General features: G+C 37.7%; 1 protein-coding gene across 1 annotated transcript in view; it reads right to left on the reverse strand.

Moving 5' to 3' along the window:
- PRKG2 (protein kinase cGMP-dependent 2) overlaps positions 1 to 22,880 on the reverse strand; it is a 123,396-nt gene that overhangs the window by 86,787 nt on the left and 13,729 nt on the right. Inside the window, exon 2 of the mRNA XM_020988351.2 lies at positions 19,669 to 20,133. Within this exon, the coding sequence (XP_020844010.1) occupies positions 19,669 to 20,120 (452 nt within the window). The 5' untranslated portion in view covers positions 20,121 to 20,133. The remainder of the gene's footprint in view (positions 1 to 19,668; positions 20,134 to 22,880) is intronic.

Below are 22,880 nucleotides of genomic sequence, written 5' to 3' on the forward strand. Positions count from 1 at the left end.
CACTTTACTTTTCTTAATTTTTTTTTAAAGTTCTTTCTTAAGTCAAGACAAAAATGTGTCCCACCTGTTGGTTCTTATTCTGGCCTCCACAGACAGAAAAAAATCTATTCAAGATTCTCAATAATTAACATTTCTATAGCTCTTTAAGGCTTTCAATGCAATATATAACATTATCTCATCTGATATGCACAACATTGTGAGGTGTGTACTATGGGTATTGTTATCTCCATTTTATGGATGACGAAACCAAAACTAAGAACTTTCCAGTTCCACACAGCTGGTAATTTTCTGAAGCAGGATTTGAATCCAGGTCTTCCTAAGACTAAATCCAGTACACTATTTTTGTGTGTTACCCTATGCTACCTTTCCCAAAGCTATCATCTATTTTAAAAGAGCTGATATGTCTCCCTTTAGTCTTTTTCTCTCTAGAATCAGTTGTCAAAGCTAAATATAACCTATCAGTCACCTCCTGAAAGAAAACCACAGAATTGAAAATAACCAGGAGCACTATAACCAACATCCAGAGGATCCCAAATCAAAGGGAAAATGTCAGAAGAAGCCAGAAACAAAGAGTGCAAATATGAAGGAGCCACAATCAGGTAACACAGGACTTGGTAGCCACCCCTGTAAAGAAAAGGAGAGGCTGGAATACGAAATTCCAAAAGGTAGACTTAAAATCAAAAGATAACTTATCCAGAAAATCTAAGTATAATCCTCCAGGGGACAAATAAACAATGAATGAAACAGAGGACTTCCAAAAATTACGGATGAAAAGGTCAAGTTGTATAGAAACGCTGAGATACAAGTGCAGGAGTCAAGAGAAATATAAAAAGGTAGATATGAACAAGCAATTCAGAGTTGAACACTGAAGGAAGAAGAGGTTACATTCTAATAGGGAGAAATGATACAAGAGTCCCCTCAAAAGCCAAATGTCATCAGGGGACATTTAGGTAGTTATTTAAGACAGAGAACCTAGAACTAGTTTTGTTATGTTTTTATGATCTTAAAAAATAGAAAGGAAGGAGATGAAAAAAAGAAATACACTAGGGAAAGGGGAAGGCGAAAAAGAAAGGAAGGTTTTCAAGTAGAAGATTATGCAAACAAGGAGAAAAGAGTGAAAAAAGCCGGTATATTTCAATTCCACTTAGATTTGAACTGGTCAAAGGAAGGTAGAAGACAGTTTGTTGTATAAATATATTCAACTCAACAAAGAAACAAGAAAGAACAGGGAGAGAGGAAAGGACAGAATAAGGAGGGTAGGTTCAAAGAGGGATTCGTTATATGCAAAAGAAACTCTAACCTTGGTAGATCATGGAAAGGAGTTTAAATGGGTTAGAACATGTGACTAGAGTCTAGGTGAGAGAAAGAAAAGTGCAGGAGGCTGAAAGCTGATAGCATGAAGCCTAGAAAATAGCTCCTGAGAAAACTTCTCTCTCATCACTATTTCCTTCTTCTTCAGGCAGGAGCCAAGAGAAAATAATATAAGACAATGAGACAGAGGAAAATATACAATTAAAGCAAACTGTGAATGGGATGGACTCACCTACAAAAAGAAAAAGTTCAGCAGGATGGATTAGGAAGCAGAATCTAACAATATTCTCTTGAAAAGCAACACACTGGAAGAATAAAGAGTCACACAAAGGCAAGGTTAGGAAATAGAGCAAAATCTATTGTGCTTCAGCTCAAAAAAGTAGGTGTAGAAATAATGATCTCAAAAAAGACAAAGTCAAAAATAGGCCTAATTAAAACAGATAAAATAGAAAAATCATATCATGCTGAAAGATAATAGAAAATGAATTAATATCCATACTTCACATACATGCACTGATGATGCACTTCCTTTTTAAAGGAAAAGCTAGGTTCCAGGGAGAAAAGTAGGCATGCCATTAAAAATACCTAAAAACCCAACAAAATTTTTTAAATCTGTTAAATGCCAAAGTAGAAATTCTGAAATTTAAGAGATTAACAAAACTGAAAACTTCCTCCATGAATGCCCCACATTTATTTAATAAATAAATAAATGAATAAAATTTGGAACTGGACTTTAAAAAAAAAGAAATAGACAAATCTTTATATCCAATTTTTGTGTTTTGTTTTTTAAAGGAAAAAGAAAACCAAATTACTACGAAAAATTAACAAGGAATGAAGAAATACCATAAATTCAGGGCTGGTTCAATATAAGGAAAACCATTAACTTGACTACATCAGTAACAAAATAAACAAAAATCATACGACTATATCGATAGATGCAGAAAAAAACTTTTGACAAAATACAACACTCATTCCTATTGAAAACACTTGAAAGCATAAGTATAAATGGAATTTTCCTTAAAATGATAAGAAGCATCTACCTAAAACCATCAGCAAATATTATCTCTAAAGGGGATAAGCTAGAAGCCTTACCAATAAAATCAACAGTAAAGCAGGGATACACATTATCACCATTATTATTCAATGTTGTACTAGAAATGCTAGCAACAAGAGAAGCAAAAGAAATTGAACGAAAAAGAATGGACAGCAAGGAAATAAAACTATCATTTTTGCAGATGATATGATGGCAAACTTGGAAAATTATAAAGCTTCAACTAAAGAATTAGTTGAAACAGTTTTAGAAAAGTAGCAGGCTATACATAAAGCCACATAAGTTATCAGCATATTTATACATCACCAAAAAAGCCCTGTAAGAAGGTACCATAAGAGATATTTCATTTAAGATAATCATAGACAACACAAAATGCCTCAGAGTATACCTGCCAAGACAAACCCAGGAAGTATATGAACAGAATTACAAAACACATTTTATACAAATAAAGTCAGATTTAAGTAACTGGAGAAATATTAATTGTTCATGAGTGGGCCAAGCTAATACAAAAAATATGGCAATTGTACCTAAACCATTATTCAGTGCCATCCCAATTAAACTACCAAAATTTATTTTATTGGGCTAGAAAAAAATAACAACAAAACTCATTTGGAAGAACAAAAGTTCCAGAATATCAAAGGAATTCATAAAAAAAAATGTGAAGAAAGGGGGTCTAGCAGTGCCAGATCTGAAACCATACTAGAAGGCAGGAATTATCCAAACAAAATGGCTCTGGCTAAGAAGTAGAATGGTGGATCAGTAAAATAGGGTAGATATGCAATACACAGTAACCTCATGTTTACAGTAACCTCATGTTTGATAAATGCAAAGATCTAAGCTTTTGAGATAAGAATCACTATTTGGTAAAATAAAAAATTGCTAAGAAAACTAGAAAGCAGGCTGGCAGAAACTAGATATAGACCAATATCTTATACCATTTACCAAGATAAAATCCAAATGGATACATGTCCTAGACATAAAGGGAGATATCTGAAGCAAATCAAAGGAGCATGGAACATACTACCTGTCAGATTTATGGATAAGAAATGAATTCATGAATAAACAACTGATAGAGAGCATTGTGGGATATGAAATGGATAATTTTGATTACACTGAATTGAAAGGTTTTTGAATAAATAAAGCCAAGAGAGTCAAGATAAGAAAAAAGGCAGAAAACTGGGGAGGGGGGGATTTATAGCCAGTTTCTCAGAAAAAGGCCTTATATCTCAAATATACAGAAAAATATACAGAACTGAGTCAAATTTATGACGATATGAGTTATTCCCCAATTGATAAATGGTCAAAGGTTATGAACAGGCAGTTTTTGGAAGAGATCAAAAGTATATATCATCATAAGGAAAAATTTTCTAAATCATTATTGATTAGAAAAATGCAACTTAAAACAACTCTAAGGTACCATTTCAGACCTTTCAGATTAACTAAAATGATAGAAGGGGAAAACGACAAATGCTGGTGGGGGCGTGAAAAAATTGGGACACTTAATACACTGTTGGTGGAATTGTGAACTGCTTCAACCATTTTGGAAAGCAATCTTGAATTATGCCCAAAGAGTTATAAAACTGTATATACCCTTTGAATCATCAATACTACTATTAGGTCTATTTCCCAAGGTCATCAGGGGAAAAGAAAAGGAACCCATTTGTTGTAAAATATTTATAGCAGCTTTATTTGAGGTGGCAATGAATTATAAATTGAGGGGATGCCCATCAATTGAGGAATGGCTAAATAAGTTGTGAAATATGATTGTTGTGGAATACTACTATATTGTAAGAAATGACAAGCAGGTTGGTTTTAGAAAAACATGGAAGGACTTCCATGAAATAATGCAGAGTGAAATGAGCAGAACCAAGAGAACATTGTATATAGTAACAGCAATACTATCCAAAGAATAACTGTGAATGACTAAGCTGTTCTGAGTCATACGAACATTCAAATCAACTACAAAGGACTTTGGAAGGAAAATGCTATCCACCTCCAGAGAAAGAACTGATATATACAAGTATGTTTTGTATGATTCCAGAGCTGGGAGAAAGGGAGGGAAACGACTCAGAAATCAAAATACAACCAAAAATAAAAAGAAAGATAAATTTTTGAAAGAAATTAAGAAATACAGAAAAAAACTAAAAATTTTTTGCCCAGCTATATACCAATAAACACAATAATTTAAATAAAAGGAATTAATATTTAGAAAATATAAAATACTTGGATTAGTAGAACAAGAAACAGAAAAATTTAAATAGCTCTATCTAAGAAAAAATTTAAAAGACAGAAGAAAACAAATCTAGTTACATAGTGTTCGAAAAACCAAAGACTCCAGCTACTGAGGTAAGGAGTCCTTATTAAAAACAAAAACAAAAACTGGTGGGTGTGGGAATGTAACTATTATCAGAAGGGAAATGGAAAAAATGGGGGGGGGAATCTATGGAGCCGTTTCTTTAATAAAAGCCAAATTTCTAGAATGTATAAGGAACTGATTCAAATTTATAAGAACAAGAGCCTTTTCTCAGTTGATAAATGATCAAAGGCTATGAACAGACAGTTTTCAAAGGAAAAACCTCAAGCTATCAATAGACATATTTTTTTAAAAAATATCCTAAATCACTAATGAAAGAACATAAATTAAATCTGCTCTGAGATTCCAGTTCCCATCTATCAGATTGATCAAGCTGACAAAAAGGGAAAATGACAAATGTTAATGGGGATGTGGGGAAAGAGACACATTAAAAGACTTGGTAGAGTTGTGAATGGGCCTAGCCATTCTGGAAAGCAGTCTGGAACTATGCCCTAAAATTTACTAAAGCTGTGCACATCCTTTTACACAATTATACCAAGGATATCAAAAAAGATCCACATGTACAAAAGTGTTTCCAACAGTTGTTTTTGTGGTGTCAATAAACTGGAAACTAAGTGTGTGCCCATTAACCTGGGAATGGCTGAGCAAATTATTTGTTGTTCAGTCATGTTCGACTCTTTGTGACCCCATGGACTCTACTGCCCAAGTGACCCCACTTGACCATACTGTCCATGGAGTTTTTGCAGCAAAGATACTGGAGTGGTTTGCCATTTCCACCTCTAGTGAATTAAGGCAAACAGAGGTTAAGTGACTTGACCAGGGCCACATAGTTAAGTGTCTGAGGCTGGATTTGAACTCAAGTCTTCCTGATTCCAGGCCTAGTGCCCTATACACTGATCCATCTAGCTGCCCCTAAGCAAATTATAGTGTATGGCTATAATGAAATACAAGTTCATCATATGAAATGATGGAAGGGAAGATTCCAAAAAAACTTGGGAAGCTTTTATAAACTGATTCAGAGTGAAGTAAGCAGAATCAGAAGAAATTATACAATAATAGCATCATAAACATCAACACCTTTGAAAAACTTTGGAATTTTCATCAATGTGATGATTAACCAAAATTCCAGAGGACCAATGATTATGCTCGCTAACCACCTTTTGTGGCAGACAGTGGAGGGACTCAAGATGTACAATGAGATACAGAGTTTTGAATATGTCCAACATGGGGAATTGTTTCCCTTAAAACTATGTGTTTTTACTATAAGGGTTTTTCTTTGTCTTTTTCTGTTTTCCATTGTGAAAGGGAAGGGAAACAATAAATTCTTCTTAATTGAAAAATTTTTTAATTTTAAAAAATTCAGCAATGGAGGGGGTCTACTATTTTCCTAGGACTTGTATTCAAGACATAAGAGGGAACCTTTACAGAACTGTGAAAATGGTTAATTACCCACTTCTAGTGATTTGCATAGGCATAAATGACCCTTTCAAAAAGAACCTAAAATTAGGCATATAGGCATTTATCTCCCTTCCCAATTCCTTTCATTTTAAAACCTTTTGAATTAGATTTATAAAACAATTAGTAAATAATTCTTATTAGCCTTTGTTAATTAAACTTTATGTCTGACCAGGAATCTGTCTCCCATATATATATCTGGAAAAACAAATCCCATTCTCAGATAGTACCTTCTTAGCCAGCTGATCAGAATCATCATATATAATTCTGAAATCTTAACTTTAGCAACTCAATAAGAAAAAGAAATTGAGGGAATAAGAATAGACAAAAAAGGACATGATATCATCTATTTCTAGATGATATCATAGGATCACAGGTTTAGAACTCAAAGGAACCTTTCAGTCCAGCTCCCTCATTTTACAGATGAGAAAACTGAGTCACAGAGAGGTACAATAGAAATAACTTGTCCAGGATCACATAGGTAGTAATGGCGAAACTGAGATTCAGACCCAGGTCATCTGTCTATAAATCCAGAAATCTTTCCCTCACATCATGATCCCTATGATAACGAATCTTGGGGATTCAATAAAAAAAAAATCAAGACAATCAGTAATTTCAATAAAGTAGAAGGTTATAAAATAAACCACAAAATATCATTTGCCTTTGTGAATATTACTAACAAAACCCAATAGGAAGAAAGGGAAAAAAAAAAGAAATTCCATTCAAATGACTACAAAATCATAAAATATGTGGGTGTTAACCCTACCAAGACACATTCAGGACTTATATTACTACATATAAAAAATACTCTTGGGGGCAGCTAGGTGGCGCAGTGGATAGAGCACTGGCCCTGAAGTCAGGAGGACCTGAGTTCAAATACGACCTCAGACCAAACACTTGACACTTACTAGCTGTGTGACCCTGGGCAAGTCACTTAACCCCAATTGCCTAAAAGCAAAAAAAAAATACTCTTTAAAGAAATAAAAGAAAACTTATATAATTGGAAAAGCACCAATTTATTCACAGTTGGGCTGCACCATTATAATAAAAAACGGTGATATTACCTACATTAATTTAGAAATTTTATGATACATCGATCAAATTCTTAAGAGGTCATTTCATATAGTTAAATAAAATTATAATTAAATTCATCTGGAAAAAAAAAAAGAAAAGATCAAGATTCTTAAGGGGAATGATGAAAACCAGTAGGAAATAAGTGAGCATAATACTACCAGATCTCAAAAATATAGCTTAAACTAAAGCAGTACCAATCAAAATTGTATGGTATTAGTTAAAAAATGTAAAAGTTGCCAGGGCACATGCCTATAACACCTACTACTGAGAGAGGCTGAGGCTAGGGGATTGCTTGAGCTCAGGAATTCTGATCTGCTGTAGTACAAAGCCAATTGAGTGCCTGCACTGTCTGGCACCACTATGGTGAGCCCTCAAGAATGGGGTGTCATCAGTCTTCCAAAGGACAGATGAAGCATCCATGTCATAAACAGAGTAGTTCACAGCTTCTATACCAATCAGTCATTCAAGTTTGGGGGCTGGCATATGGTGGGATGTGTCAGTAGCGTATCTGAAATACAGGGGGTCTCTCAACGTGCCGCATAGTTCCTGCCATGCAGCATGGAAGCAGATTGGGGAGGACTACTAACAGATAAATCTAAGAATTAGAGCCCTACAAAGTTAAGTCATAAAGCTTTTACCTTGTCAAAGTTCTCTCTTCTTTGTTCTGAGCATCCAGTAGTAATTATTTTATATTTGGCACTTAATTCCTTTTCCCCTCCAAGAGCTAGAGAGGTAAAGGGATCTGGAGAAATTGCATCTTGCTGGTCATGACATACAGAAGTACTGGTTAACATTTTTACCAATAACTTTGATAAAAGAAGAGTGATTATACTTTTCAAAACTTGAGATGACACAAATTTAGGAAGGATAGGTCACATGTTGGATGACAGCCAAGATTCAAGAAGAGTCAGACATGACTGAAACCACTAATCAAGAACAATGAAGATTTCTGAAAAGAAGGTGGCCAAGTCCTTTCAGACGAGGCACAATGGAGACAAAGTCTTCTGGTTAAAAGATAACCACAAAATAATTGTCACTAACAAAGAAAAAAAAAGAATAGTTGCTAAAGAAAAATAACTCTAAGACTCATTAGGAAGGAAAAGTAACAGATGAAGGTTCCCCAGATGAGGGGAGCAGTGAGAAAAGCCCATCTGCAGAGTGTGTTTTGTTGTTACTGTTTTTAACACTTAGAAGCTACAGGAGTAGGCAGCTAAATAGGAAGGGGGAAGGAGAAAAGTGGTGGAGGTAATTCTGTATCTGAGCAACAAGGCAGAAAAACCTACTACATTGTCAATGTAATGAGTTACAATGGAAGGAAGGGGGAAAGAAAGAGAAAAAAAGATTTTTAAAAAGAAGGGAAGGGAAAGGGAAGGGAGGGGAGGGGAGAGGAGGGAAGAGAAAACAAACATTTCCTCCATTAACCAGACTGGCCCTCAGATAAATAATATAGGCACGTTGTCTGTCTCAAGCCTTTCCAGATTGATTGGACCTGCCAGAGCTTGCACTCAACTGGCATTGTCTGTGGATACCATGACCTACATGACATTACAGGGACTGTTCACATTTTTATGACAGTGTAAAAATATGCATAATATCACGACATACAATACTTGGTTGTGATACAAAAAGCATCAGGAAGGCACACAACAAAGTATTATCATGGTCCTTGGGGAAAGAAGATACACTTGCTGTATTAACAACTGAATCACAGATTCACATAAACTATAGTTTAATTGAATTGCTTTCCTAAAACCTAAGACTAAGTTAATGGAAATCTGGTAGAGGAATACGGAGAAAAGCAGCTGTGGGTAGGGTGCATAAGTGGAAGGCTTCGGAGGACAACGGTCAATCAATCACTCAACAAGAAACAACCTGGAACTGCACTGGGTGCTGAGGACATAAAGATAAAAATGAAAGAGTCCTTACCCTCAAGGAGCCATACTGTACAGTAGGAAGTGGCAGACATGCCTTTATGTAGATACAAAATTAATATAAGGTGATTTAGAGGGAGTGGACACTGGAAGTCAAAGATATCTGGAAATGCCTCCCTTGAGCTGAGTTTTTAACGAAACAAGTTTCCCAGTGGAAGGGAAGAGTTAGTGGATTCCCGGCCGGGGGGGACAGCTTGCTCAAGCGAATAGACATGGGAGATGAGAACAGCAAAAAGGCCAATCGAGCTTAATCGTAAGTGCATGTAAAGAAAAGAAGTTGGAAGCAGACTGTGAAGAACTTTAAATGCCATACAAGAAAGTTTGCATTTGATCCTAGCAGAGGAGAAATATGGTTAGACATGTGCTTTGTGAATGACTGACTAACTGGATGAGTGAATGAATGGAAAAAACATTTATTAAACACTTAGACTTTGCTGAGATCACTTTGGCACCCTGACTGAATGTAATGAGCTCCCTAAAGAAAAGGCAAGATTCATGAATAAATCTTTTAAAAGGAGGTAGGAGGGCATCACAAACTGTTTCCTGGATTAAGGTTTTTGCCTAAAATGTAGTCAGATTTGGTTGACATGTTGGGCAGTGTTGCTGAAACACTTCCTTTTTTTTCCTCTTTCTTACAGGAGATGAATCTCTGAGTAAAGGAGTGAGAAGGGATATATTTGGAAATTAAAGCGATATAAGAACAAAATACACCAATAATTTTCATTGCCTAGAGCTACTTGTCTCCTCTCTTCTCATAAACCAAAGCATGTATGGATTTACTGAGTTAAAAGTTGAGGATGAGCTTAACCTCTTGAGTTAGCTACAGGACAATTCCCATGGAGGGGATCCAGACCATATTTGCTTAGGAACAAATTTGTCCAAAATAAAAGATGTATAGAATGATTTTACATACACACACATATTTTGTATCAAATGATAGCCATCTCTAGGTCAGTGGGGAAGGGAAGAAAACAAAAAAAAGAAAAAAATTACATGATAATTTTATGACATATTTAAAAGGAATAGCTAGTTGTACATAATAGATTTGCAGTTTCATGTACAATATTTTTTATTCTACTATGTTATGGGAATGCTTGCTTTATTTCATAAATTATAAATAAAATAAATATTTTTTCAAAAAGAGGTGAACACATGGGATATGTGATGGTACATAAGGCAGCCTATTAAAAACTCTCTAACAAGGACCATATTCATAAGATAGCAAGTATGTATGTTTGAAATCTCCTATGAAGATGTTTGCACACTTTCAAAAATAAAGGAAAACTTACATATTCCACCTCTTATGCCACCATGGAAAGATTTACAAGGTAGAAAACCAACAAGTACACTAAATTTGGAGTCAGAGGACTTGGATTAAAATTGTGGCTCCTCTACTTATCATCTTTATGATCTTGGGCAAGTCACTTAACTTTTCTCCAATTCTTGCCAAGGAAAACCCATGTACATACAAAAGTAGTGCTGCTCCATTCAGTCTTCTCTGCATACTGCCCCCTCTATCATCCCTAGTCTCTCACTGATACTCAATCATCCTCTGTCCATAGCTATTTCCCTATTGCCTAAAAACATTCCCATGACTTCCTCATTCTCAAAGCACCTTTACTTTATTTGCCCATCCCCACTAGTTTTAGTGGTATATTATACCTTCCTTTTATTGGCTAAGCTCCTTGAAAGGGCCATTTATAATAGGTGCTTCTACTTTCTTTCCAGTCACTCTTTTTAACTCTTTCTGGTCTGTCTGGCTTCAGACCTCAGCATTAAACTGAAACTGTTTTCTCCAAATTACTCATTACTTAATTGCCAAATCAAGTAGCCTTTTCGATCCTCAACCCTCTCAACCTCTCTGTAGTTACTGACACTGTTGCTCAACATATTCTCCTTTGTAATCTCTTCTCTCTAGGTTTTCAGGACACGACTCTCTCCTACTTGTCCTCCCACCTGTCCGACCAAGCCTTTTCCATCTACTGGATCTTCACCCATGTCACTCCCATGAACCATGAGTGTCCTTCAAGGCTCTGTCTTGAGACCTCTTCTCCTTCTACTATTTCACTTGGCAATGCCATCAGCTCCCATGAATTCAAATTTCATCTTTATACACATGACTTTCTGATGCATGTGTCCAGCCATAATCTCTCTGCTGACCTCCCATCTCCAACTGTCTATTAGACATCTCACATTGGATGTTCCGTAGATAACTTAAATTCAACATTTCCAAAACTGAACTCATTTTCTTTCCCTCCAATCCCTCCCTTCTTCCTAACTTCCCAATTACTGTCAAGCATACTACCGTCTTCCCAACCTACAGTCATCCTTGCCTCCTCACCTTCTCTTGCCCTACAAAGCCAATCAGTGCCAAGTCCTACAATTTCTACCTTCATAATGTCTCTAGTGTATGCCTGCTTCTCTCTTCTGTCACTGCAACTGCCCTCCACCAGGCCCTCATCACTTCGCACATGGACTACTGCCATAGCCTCCTGGTTCATCTCCCTGTCTCAAGTCTCTCACCACTCCAATCCATCCTCAACTCAGCTGTCAAAGTGATCTTCTTAAAACTCACATCTGACCCCCAATTCAATAAACTCCAGTGGATCTCCATTACCTCAAAAATAAAATATAAAACGCTCTGTCTTTTATAACTTGGACCCTTTGTTCCTCTCCAAGTCTTCTTGTATCTTCCTCCCTCCTATGTACTATACCATCCAGTGCCACTGGCCTCATTGCTGCTCTTCCCATGAAACACTCCATCTCTTTTTTTTTTTGTGAGGCAATTGGGGTTATGTGACTTGCCCAGGGTCACATAGCTAGTTAAGTGTCAAGTGTCTGAGGCCAGATATGAACTCAGGTCCTAACTCCAAGGCCAGAGCTCTATCCACTGCGCCATCTAGCCGCCCCCACTCCATCTCTTAATACCGAGAACTCTCACCATCCTCACCTCTACCTCCTAGCTTAACTTTCTTCAAGAAACCTTTCCCAATTCCCCTTAAACTTGCTGCCTTCACTGAGAGACTACTATTATACTCTATATACGGTACTATATAGTACTATATAGAGTATACACTATTACTACTATACTCTGTATAGAGCTTATTCATACATCATTGCTTTCATATTGTCTCCACATTAGACTGTGAGCTCCTTAAGGGCAGGGATTAGGTTTGGGGGTTTTTTTGCCTTTCTTTGTATCCTCAACACTTAGCAAAGTGCCTGGCACAAAGTAGGTACTTAATAAATGCTACTTGACTAACTGCCTTCCTTTTCCTTTAAAGAGGGAAGTAGACGGCAAGAAGAAAAAACATTATATTAGGACAAAATGGAAGCAAAACCAAATCTAACAATAGGTTGATTTGTCTCATAAAATACACTCCAGGACAGCACATCTTCCTTGATTTTCTCAGACAGTGCATCTGCACAGTTTTTCTTGAACCACATGGGAGATAATACTTGAACCAATATGGAGGAAAAATGGGTGGACAAGTGTCCCAACATGTATGGCAGAATAAAGCTTCCTAGCAGGCTAAAGGTTTCCTTGCACTCAAATTTTTGTACGTACTTGTGTGAATGATATATTCACCAATCCCCTGCTGCAGCAGAATATAAACTCAATGGGGTTAGAGATTGTTTTGTTTTTGTCTCTGTATTCCTAGTACCTTGTATCTTCCACAGGGTAGTTAGTCAAAGTTTGTTAAATGAAATGACTTGTGACTTGTGAAGACCTCTAGTGGACATCCAGTCCCCTTCATATGAAAGAATCACCCTGTGTCTAGAACCATCTTGATGATTAACGACCCTACACATTATAATATAATATCTTTTGATTGGAGGGGAGGAATGGAACTGTTATGTTGAGTGGGTGATGAGTCATCACAAAATCTCTAGGTTTACATCCTCCTATTCCTTTCCAACTCTTTTCATAAGGTGTGCTCCATGGGTCATCATCAATGAAATCAATCTCTATGAAAAATGTACAATTAGCATCAAAAAAACGGAACAATCATAAATGGCTTTTTAAGCTTTTCAAGTACTCAGTGGAATCTAGCCCACTTTCATTAAAGTCATGTCAGTAGATTCATCAATCACAAATACCTCAGTAACTTTTCAGTAAAAATTCATAGTTCCAAGTAAGCAGTCCCAGAGGTTGATTCCAGAGGGTATCCTTAACACTCAATAGGTTCTACATGTTCTAGAGTGATTTCTTGTCCATCTGGACCTAAAATGAACCACAAGAAGGTTGCCTGGAGCTGATGAAACATTCATTGCTCCAATTTACAATACTCACCATGGTTAATAATTCTAGGTATGACACAGCAAATTGATTCTGAAAGGTCCACAAGAATACCATTATAAAACGCTGAAATGTTTCCAGGGCAATGGTCTAGCAGGTATACTCAGTGATCATATTTAGCATGGAAAGTCAATTTCCATTGGTTCCCACATTTAACTTTCACTAGACTGTAAGCCCTGTAAATCCAGACTAGCATAAATGTGGGCTTCATCTAGTTTCCCCATGATCTTGAAAATGAGAAAAGGGTGATAGTTCGGGATCTTCATTTCCTTACATCTTTCTGTATGAATATATGGTTTTAACTACTCCTATTTTAGGGAAAATGAAGAGAAGTGGATTTGTTGACAAGCTGTTCAACTAAGGCTTTTCATCACGTATTCTTTCACACGTGTCCACAGCTTTGGTCTCTTTTGGTCTCAGGAAATAAATCCTCCTCTAGGGTGACACAAAGATGTAATTGGATAGGTTAATAAGCTGCTATGCACTACTAAAACTTAAAGAGTGATAAGAGAACCTGGACTTCTTTAGCAGAAACAACTGAACTTAGTATCTAGTTAGCAAGAATAATTAGGTCAATGTTGGTTGTGGCCCACCAAGGCCAGATTAAGCAGATGGTTTATGTATGTGACCAGTCAGCCCCTATGCTGTGGACAAGGGCAGTGAGGAGGACAAGGAAGTACTACAGCAGGCCAGCTGTGCTGCACTGAGGAAGGAGAAAGAGGTGGCAGAAACCCTTCCTCAGTGACTGTATCTCTATCAACCAGGCCCTGCCCCAGATGCCTACCAGGATAGAAAAGGAAGGGGAATCAGAGCACCATTTACAGCAAGTCATTTCAGAACACCAAGTATTTAGAGAAAAGTGAACATGGTCATTCTAGTCCCTGAGTCAGAAAACATCATCTATTATAATTGTCCATAGTGAAGAGTTTAAACACCTGAAAAAGATTCATTCATATTCAGCCCTTTCAAGTGGAAAATGAGAAACATGAGATTATGAGACAATGAGATTATGATATAAATTCTAGAACGGAAATATTATTCAGTTCAATAAGACGATGAGAATTAAACCACTGCAGTTTGAGATTATGATTGGCAGGTTTGAAGAAGCTTGTGCTAATCAGTCACCAGTGGGTAGACAACTAGAGGAACTTAAATCAGCCAACAAATTAGCCAGGCACTGTGCTAAGCACTGAGGGATACAAAGAAAGGCAAAAGACAGTCCCTGCCCTCAAGGAGCTCACAGTCATATCCCTCAATATTCTTGCCAGAAATGAAACCAGAACACAGAAGGAAATATCATCTAAAGGCTACGGAGGCTCTCAGATTCTTCCTCAAGAAGCTATTAAATAAAGGAGTTGGTAAAGTTAGTTTAATTATGCGTCCAAAGGCAAAAAGAAACATCACTCCATAGGACACTTGGTCATCTTATGTTGCAGTTATAATCACCATTTGCTGGAAGACAATCATGAAAATAATTACAGCTTGCAAAATTACTTACGTCCAGCACTTAGCACTGTGCCTGGCACATAGTAGTTGTTTAAAAATGTTTATTGAGAAACTGACAGAGTCATTATATGTGTGACCCTTGAGCCAGTTACTTCACATCTCTGGGCTAGCTTCCTCATCTCTAAAATGAGAGCCTTGGAAGATTCTTCCAAGTTCCACATAAGAAGCTAGGAAAACTCTCTAAAGAACTTCATAAGATGATCTACATTAAATCAACATATAGTTTAAGACTCAGTGACTCCAGTGCAAAGGCTAGCATTGTGGAGGAGAGTGGAAAAAAATGTTAGAAATTACTGCTCAGAAATAAGAAATATTAGAGATCAAAGGCACATAGATCATTCAAAAGCCTAAGCCTTATAAAACATGAAGCTTTCTTCAGAAAAAAAGGCAGGAGTAATAACAGGAGAGAAAATGAAACTGACGTTATCTTTACAGACCATAAAGGACTAGATGACTGTAAGAATCCTCAGTGAAACCGTTCTTCTCATTCTGCTAATTTCACTCTGCACCATTTTGCAGGAGTCTTTTTTGTATTTCTCTGGGTCTATCACATTTGTCATTTTTATGATGGCAGGTTGTAATATTCCATTGCATCTGTATGCCACAATTTGTCCAGCCTTTCTCCAGCTGATGGACATTTATTTCGTTTCCAGTTACTTGACACTATGAAAAGTGCTGCTATAAATATTTTTATACGTATAGGTTCTTCTCCTATACCCTTGGCCTTGGGATAGATGTCTAATAGTATTATTGGTGGGTCAAAGGTATGTACTTTGGGAGTGTGGGAAAAAAATCAACTTAAAAAACCTCAGAACTCTGATCAAAGCAATGAATAATAATTACTTCAAAAGACCAATGATGAAATCTACCTCCCACCTGTGGACAGAAAGGTAATGGATTAGAGATGCAGAATGAGATATGTATGCATTGTTAAACATGGCCAATGTGTTGTTTTATTTTGCTGAATTATACATATTTATTGCTAGGGATGGGAGGGTGAGGCTGGCAGATCAGTGGGTAGTGACAGATATGCAAATAAAAGGGTGTCAATCAAATACTTTTTAAAAATGCACGTAAATATAAAGGGCAGCTGTGGACACAAATAGAGTAGTTTTGTTACTACCTTGTGAAATTATACATACATATCTGCTGTATGGATACATGTACATATGCTTCTTTTAAAACAATGTATATAACAGAAGTCCATAGTTTCTTCTACAGGCCTCTTATTCTTATGCTTGTATTTGTTGGAGATTAAATTCATAATAATAAAAAAAAGAAAACTTAATGAAAAGAACAATTATCCCCTGCAGTCATACCAGAGACAAGCTTTACCTCCTATGCCCAACTGTAATCACTCCCTCTTGGGTGGCCTCCTTACTAGCAATTTCTTAGTACCCTCTGCATCCTCCTTACTATAGGATAATATCTAGAAGTTCTCCCCTGTAAGGTCTTGTGCCTTGAGGTCCAAAGTCTTTCCCTGAGGTTTCATCACTCCCCATCTTTGATATAATTGAATCTGTCTTTGCTCCAGGAACATCTGTGGCATTTTCCCCATGTATTGCAATTGCTAATTACAGCTGTGGGGCAATACTTTCCAAGGAAAGAGGACTATGGGGGCAATTCTATTCTGGAAGCGCAGCAATTAATTCACTCCCTTTATTTAAAACAGATGTGACAAGTCCCAGTAATCCAAAAGTATTTGGATACTATCCATTTTAGCTAGAACTCCTGCAGAATACTTTTGGGATAGCTAATCTGAATGGGTCCTTGCTCAGTGACACTACACCAAGATGGAGATTGTGCTATTTTACCCATGCTAACCCAAATACAATCCAACCACCTTCAAAGCAATGAATTACGAAATGATGTATTTCCTAGTGTCATCTTGCCAAGTGAGAGAAAATAAGTTTCCTATGTTAGCCCCTTCCATCAAAAAGTCAGCCTTCCCATGTCAACATGTACTCTGATGGTAGCTATCACTGGAAGGATGTTCTCACAAAGTTGGAGCTGGTCTGAGCAAAGTGCATCAGCGCTGAAGGCCAAGTGCAAAGCTTGTTTAAATCCTTAGTGTTTCCCACTCTGGATATAGATGGAGCCTGTAATGTTCATCTTTGGTGCACAGTCCCAGCTGATCTCCTGTGCCCCCCGAAAGAGTTAATCAGCAAACATTTATTAAGCACTTGCTGTGTGCCAAGCATTGTGCTAAGTAAGCAGTGAGGATAGGAAGCAAACGCAAAACCCCTCCCTACCTTCAAAGAGATCCCATTCTAATGGGAGAGACAACACATAGAGATACATACAAGATACATAAGTAAATGCATGGTAACTCTGACAAGTTAGAAACACTTGGAGCACAGGTGCCACAACTTCTGTTTGTCTACTGTCTATGGATCAGCCTAATTAACTAAGTCTGGAAAGGCTCATCGCTAGATGGTTGTTACTCATGAAGACCTTCTACTAAGATGTGAAGGAATTGTAATTTACATCACTGGCAAGAGGAGACTCTGTGACTAGCAGATGAGCTGAAATCATTCCAGGTGTCTGCTATTCAATAAAGAGACTTTCTATACCATCTTGAACACTTCACCATTCAAGCTCTTCACAACCTGGCTCCTTCCTACTGCTCATCTCTTGCAACTTTTTTTTTTATCTGTAAAGTGGTTGTAAGAACATCATGTGCTTTCTTTCTCACAGGGTCATTAGGATGATCAAATGAAATAATAGACTAAAAAACACTTTCTCCTTAACCCACTCTGAAAATGTAAGCTATTATAACTTTCTTCTTCCATACAAATATTCCTGTTGACAAAGGAAAAGTTTTGTCTATATTTCGATATGTCACTGCCAAATCACCCTATAATGCAGTGTTCTTACTGCAGGCATCACAGACACAGGGTTCTTCACTCTCTTTTCCCATCTCATTTCAACATATTACTCACTGGCACTTCCTACTTTTACCTATTTGGCTCCCCCAGGGTGGGAGTGATAAATGAAAATAATTGTCCTTCCTAAAAAAGAAGCAGATACCAGGAGTTAAGAGGCAAGGCTTTTGTTTTGTCTTTTCTTTTCATGAAAAACAAAAAACAACAATGGTTTCAAATGATAATGTAGGCTTTCCAATTGAAAGGCAGCCCCAGTAGCTTCGTACCAGATGTCTCTGATTAATAGGCCTGTATACCACTAGATATTCAACAAGGCAATGAACAACAGCATTTATTAAGCACTTACTATGTGCCAAGCACTTTAAAAAAAAAAGTATAATGAGCCAGTAATGTTGCTCTGCCAGGGTTAAAGCTTGCTAATCAACATTTACATAAAATAGAAAATTGATTGTTTATGAAAAGTGTAGGCCTGACAGCCTCTGGATCTGTGCAGATCTTATACATTCACTGGGTAAGTCAAACATCCTCAGTGGCTTTTCAACACTTCCCATTCACTAGACCACAATCTTCCTCTGTAAAAACATTCAGTGTACTTTTAATACTGGAACACTCTTCTCCCGCACACACCAGACAACCTATGCTACTATACGTGCCCAAAGGATTCCCCAATCTCCCTTCCAAAGACCTGTAATCAAAGCATGGGATAAGTCTACCTTCAATGACCAAATTAGAGGTCTGTTCCCAAAATTCACAAGTAGAATCTTAACCTTCAAATTGGATTTCTTTCTTCTAGTAATTCAGTTGTGGGCCATAAGATATATATGCATAAACGCGTTTAAATGATGCTTCCAATATTTATATTTTCATTAAAACATTTATCTTTGGGTTGGTTTTAACTTTTAATGAATGCAAGTGATTGCAAGGTAGTGTGATGTAGAAAGGTGTTGGTCTTAGAGTCAGAAAGCCCTCAGCTTGAATTCTACTTCTGCTGTGTGACCTTGGAAAAGTATCTTAACCTCCCTGGGCCTCAGCTTCCTCATTTATAACATAAGGAGGTTGGTCTATATGACTTTTTTTTTTTTAGTGAGGCAATTGGGATTAAATGACTTGCCCAGAGTCACACAGCTAGTAAGTATTATGTGTCTGAGGCCGGATTTGAACTCTGACTCCGGGGCTGGTGCTCTATCCACTGCACCACCCAACTGCCCTGTCTATATGACTTTTAAGGTTCCTTTGAATTCTAAGCTTTATTGCCTTCCTTCTGCTTTCAAGACTTTTCAAGAAGGCACTTTATTACAGTGTTTGTGCTACACATTCAAGATGCACTGTGATTTGGGGAGCCGGACCCCAAGATAGAAAGAATTTAAAGAGATGAAGAAGGAAGCTTACACTTCCTAAAACCCGATGAGCATGTCATCCCCACTGTTTAGGTTTCCCATGAAAAGCCACCAAACTTTTGGTGTTAAGTGAATTACAAGTATTTTCAGCAAATGCGATACATTGCAACTCAGTTATATGACATAAAGGAGCACAAAGTCCTGATGCTAAATTGGGAAAACACAATTCTGTATTCACAGAAATCTCTCATTCCATAGAATGGAAGCTCCATGAGGGCATGGATTGTTTCCGTTTCTTTTTCTTCTTTGTATCTCCCAATGCCTCACGATGTCCTGCGCCTAATCAGAGTTTAACAAAATGCTGATCGATCAAATGGTGAGTCTGTTTTATGAAATCATCGATTAAACCAGAAGAGAACCCACGACCGACACAGCGTCAAGAACCAAGAGGCTTAGTAAATACCACCGTGAGGATGTACAGTGAGACTGTGACAACATGCTTACCTCGAGTCCTTCCTGACTCTCGCTTTCTCAAATGAAAAGTCTGCAAAGGTCCTGGTGGTTGGCTCGGCAGATACCCCTTCCTTGGCACCTCTCCTGCTGTGGAGAGAGACTAAGCCTGAGGTCCTCCGGCTGATCTGAAGAGACACTTTGCACGGAGAAAACAGCAGTGAGTTTCCTCCCTGAATGTTAACTACATCTTGCAGCTTGCTCAGCTGGATGCACTTATTCTGGAGTTCCTCCGTGATCTCGGCGAGGGCAATCGTCTGCTTTGAGAGCTTTTCCTGCAGCTCTCGCAGATGGTACTCCCTTTGCTGCAGCTCTTCATCCTTCTTCTTCAGCTCTCTTTCCAATTCTATCACTTTGCTCCGAAGAGCATCAATTGTGCCGGAAAATTTCCCAGCATGGCCATCTGGAATCTTGGACTGTTTGGGTTTCACGGAGCCATTTCCCATTTTGCCCGGTGACCTGCGTGAGAATACACAAGTGCGTATTATTCAGCCAACTTACATCCTCCAGCAACCCCCTCATCTCTCTGCCCTCTATTCCCCCCATCCCCAGCCCCAAAGCAAAGACAGAGAAATTATCAATGGCTTGATGAGAAATCAGTATAAGTAATCAGTTTCCATGTTTCTGGCTCTAAGACCTATTGTGCAGTGGAATTGGCATTTGCGAAATCTTTCATCCATTTTAACTTCGCTGGCACCCATTCACAGCTCTGCTTTTCACATAAATGGTCCCCTGTTCTCTCAGGGGGTTCTAAGAGCCTCTGTAAGAAGCAACACAACCAAACTGAGATTTGGATGTCAGCATGGCAGAGAAATAAACAAAAACTAGCAGCTGAAGAACCAAGGCATGGGACTGGCACATCTCTCACACTTCTCTCTGCCGTTAGAGCAAAGAAATCTACTCGATTTAGAAAGTATTCATGCTGGCTGTGAAGACAGACTTGGTAGTTCTTTATTAGCAATTTTCTCAAACCATATGCACCTATCAAGTTCAATATTTTCTCACTATATACACTGTAAAAAAAAGTCATTCTGCAATGCTAGTATTGTAAATAAATAGTAGAGGAATGGCCTTTGTCTTGCATCTTTTCCTTTGTTTCCTCTTCTAAAACACAGAGAGCATTCAGCTTCAAATAAGTGAGTAAGTGCCCATCTGTATCGCAATCTTTGAGTCATGATGGTTCCCTCAGACTAAACCTGTTCTCACATTCAAGCTTCTATTCTAAAGAATATTTGTGCTATGAAACCCAAACTTCTGGCTGGCAGGTATCTACTAGACATGATGGGAACATAATCCTTGATGATGTCTCCTTGTCCAAAATCAGAAAAGGGTTATCAAGCTTTAGAGGTCAAGGATACTCAGAGAAAATGTACTGTTCCCAGTAACCCTCCACAACTGAAACACTGAAGCAACCAGAGTCCCCAGACTGATTCTTATGGACTAAGGATGACATCTACAATGACAAACGTGTCGATTTTTTAATATTCAATAGAAGGCATCTTAATAACACTTCTCACAAACAATGGATTTGATTCATTGGCAGATACTTCTATGTGAAGGAAAAAAGTGGACATTGTCAGAAGCAGAGTTTGAATCCCATGAAGCATGCATGAGAATGGACTGCAACAGCCGTTCCATACAGCATGCATTGTAGTTAACCAAAAACTTCTTGGGGAAAAGGAGGGGGTGGACACTTATGGCTCAGCACTGAAGTACTTGTTGCTTTAGGATGACACAGGCAGCCCTAGATAGTCTTGATTCCCAGTGTCTTGATGGCTGTAGGCAGCGGGAGGCAGAGAGGACTCACCACTCGGCCAAGAGGAGTGACCCGCTCAGTGGACTTTAAAAGGGTAGTAGCTGCAACTCCCTTCTGTCTTTCTTCAGCTCTCCAAGTGGCATCGTGTCACACTAGGACTTCCTATAAATACTGAGGTAAGGATGTCCTTATCCAACCTGGCAACATAGTGACTATTCTCACATGTCCCTTAGAGGATAGGCTTGGGTAGGAGAGCTGAGACTTAGCCTTGGGGTCTTGGCATGCCTTTCATAGTTTGTGTTTCTTTCCCTGAGCATCGGTGCCAAAGCAGCAATATTAGGATGGACAATACAGAAAGACGGTTGCCCAACTAGGATCAAAAGATGGAAGAAAAAAATTTTATAAAAAAAAAATCTGACCTGGAAAAAAGACAAGAAGAAATCGGTTAAGAATCACTGGAATCCCTGAAAACTATGATTTTTAAAAATCCTATGTGCTATATTTTTTAAAAATCATACATAAAAATTGCTTAAATCTAGTAGAATCAAAGGAAAACTGAAAATAGAAAAAAAAATACATCTATCACTTCCTCAAGGAAACCCCCAAAAGAAAACTCTCTGGAATGTCACAGCCAGAATCCAATGCTTTCACACCAAGGAAAAATTATTATGAGCATCCAGAAAGAGGCAGTGGAGGTAGATCATACCAAGATGTGGCAGCTTCTACCATAAATGAGAGGAGATCTTGGAATATAATATTCCAAAAGGTAAAAGAGGTAGGTTTACAGACAAGAATAACTTACCTGGCAGAGTTAAGAATAGTTCTAAAAAGGGAAAAATAGATATTTAATAGAATAGAGGACTTTCAAGACTTTCTGATGAAAAGAACAGAGCTGAGTAGGAACTTCACAGTACATAGGGTACAAGGAACAGTAGAAAGGTAAACATATTTACATTCAACCAACTGGAAGGAGATATATGATGGTCCACTGCTACTATTCTATAGAAGGAGAAAAAACAAGGGAACATTTAGAATCTTAATGTTTTCATATAATATTGGGAGAATTAAATTAAAAACTCAGGTTCTCAGTAGTGGATTGATTTTTGAACTGATGGTCTAAAAAAAGAAGGATACAAAGGAATATACTAGTGTTAAAAAGAGAGGAAAAGAGCCAGAACTTGATATTTCTCACAACTGGGGTGCATGAGAACAGTATACACATGTGGAAGAAGGAATAGGGGTAGAAAGTATTAAATGAACATCATTCTTATCAGAACTGGACAAAGGTGGGTTGAATACACAGAGAGAGAGAGAGACACACACACACACACATTGGTGTATAAACACATCAAACTCGACAAGAAAGCATGCAAAGAAAGAAAGGAGAAATTAGTTAACAGGAAGGATTATACCAGAAAGAAAATATTCACAAGCAAAACAGGTGTCCTGA

This window comes from Phascolarctos cinereus, unplaced genomic scaffold (assembly GCF_003287225.1).
Source record: "Phascolarctos cinereus isolate Bilbo 61053 unplaced genomic scaffold, phaCin_HiC Scaffold_9;HRSCAF=440, whole genome shotgun sequence".
NCBI classification, from domain to species: Eukaryota; Metazoa; Chordata; class Mammalia; order Diprotodontia; family Phascolarctidae; genus Phascolarctos; species Phascolarctos cinereus.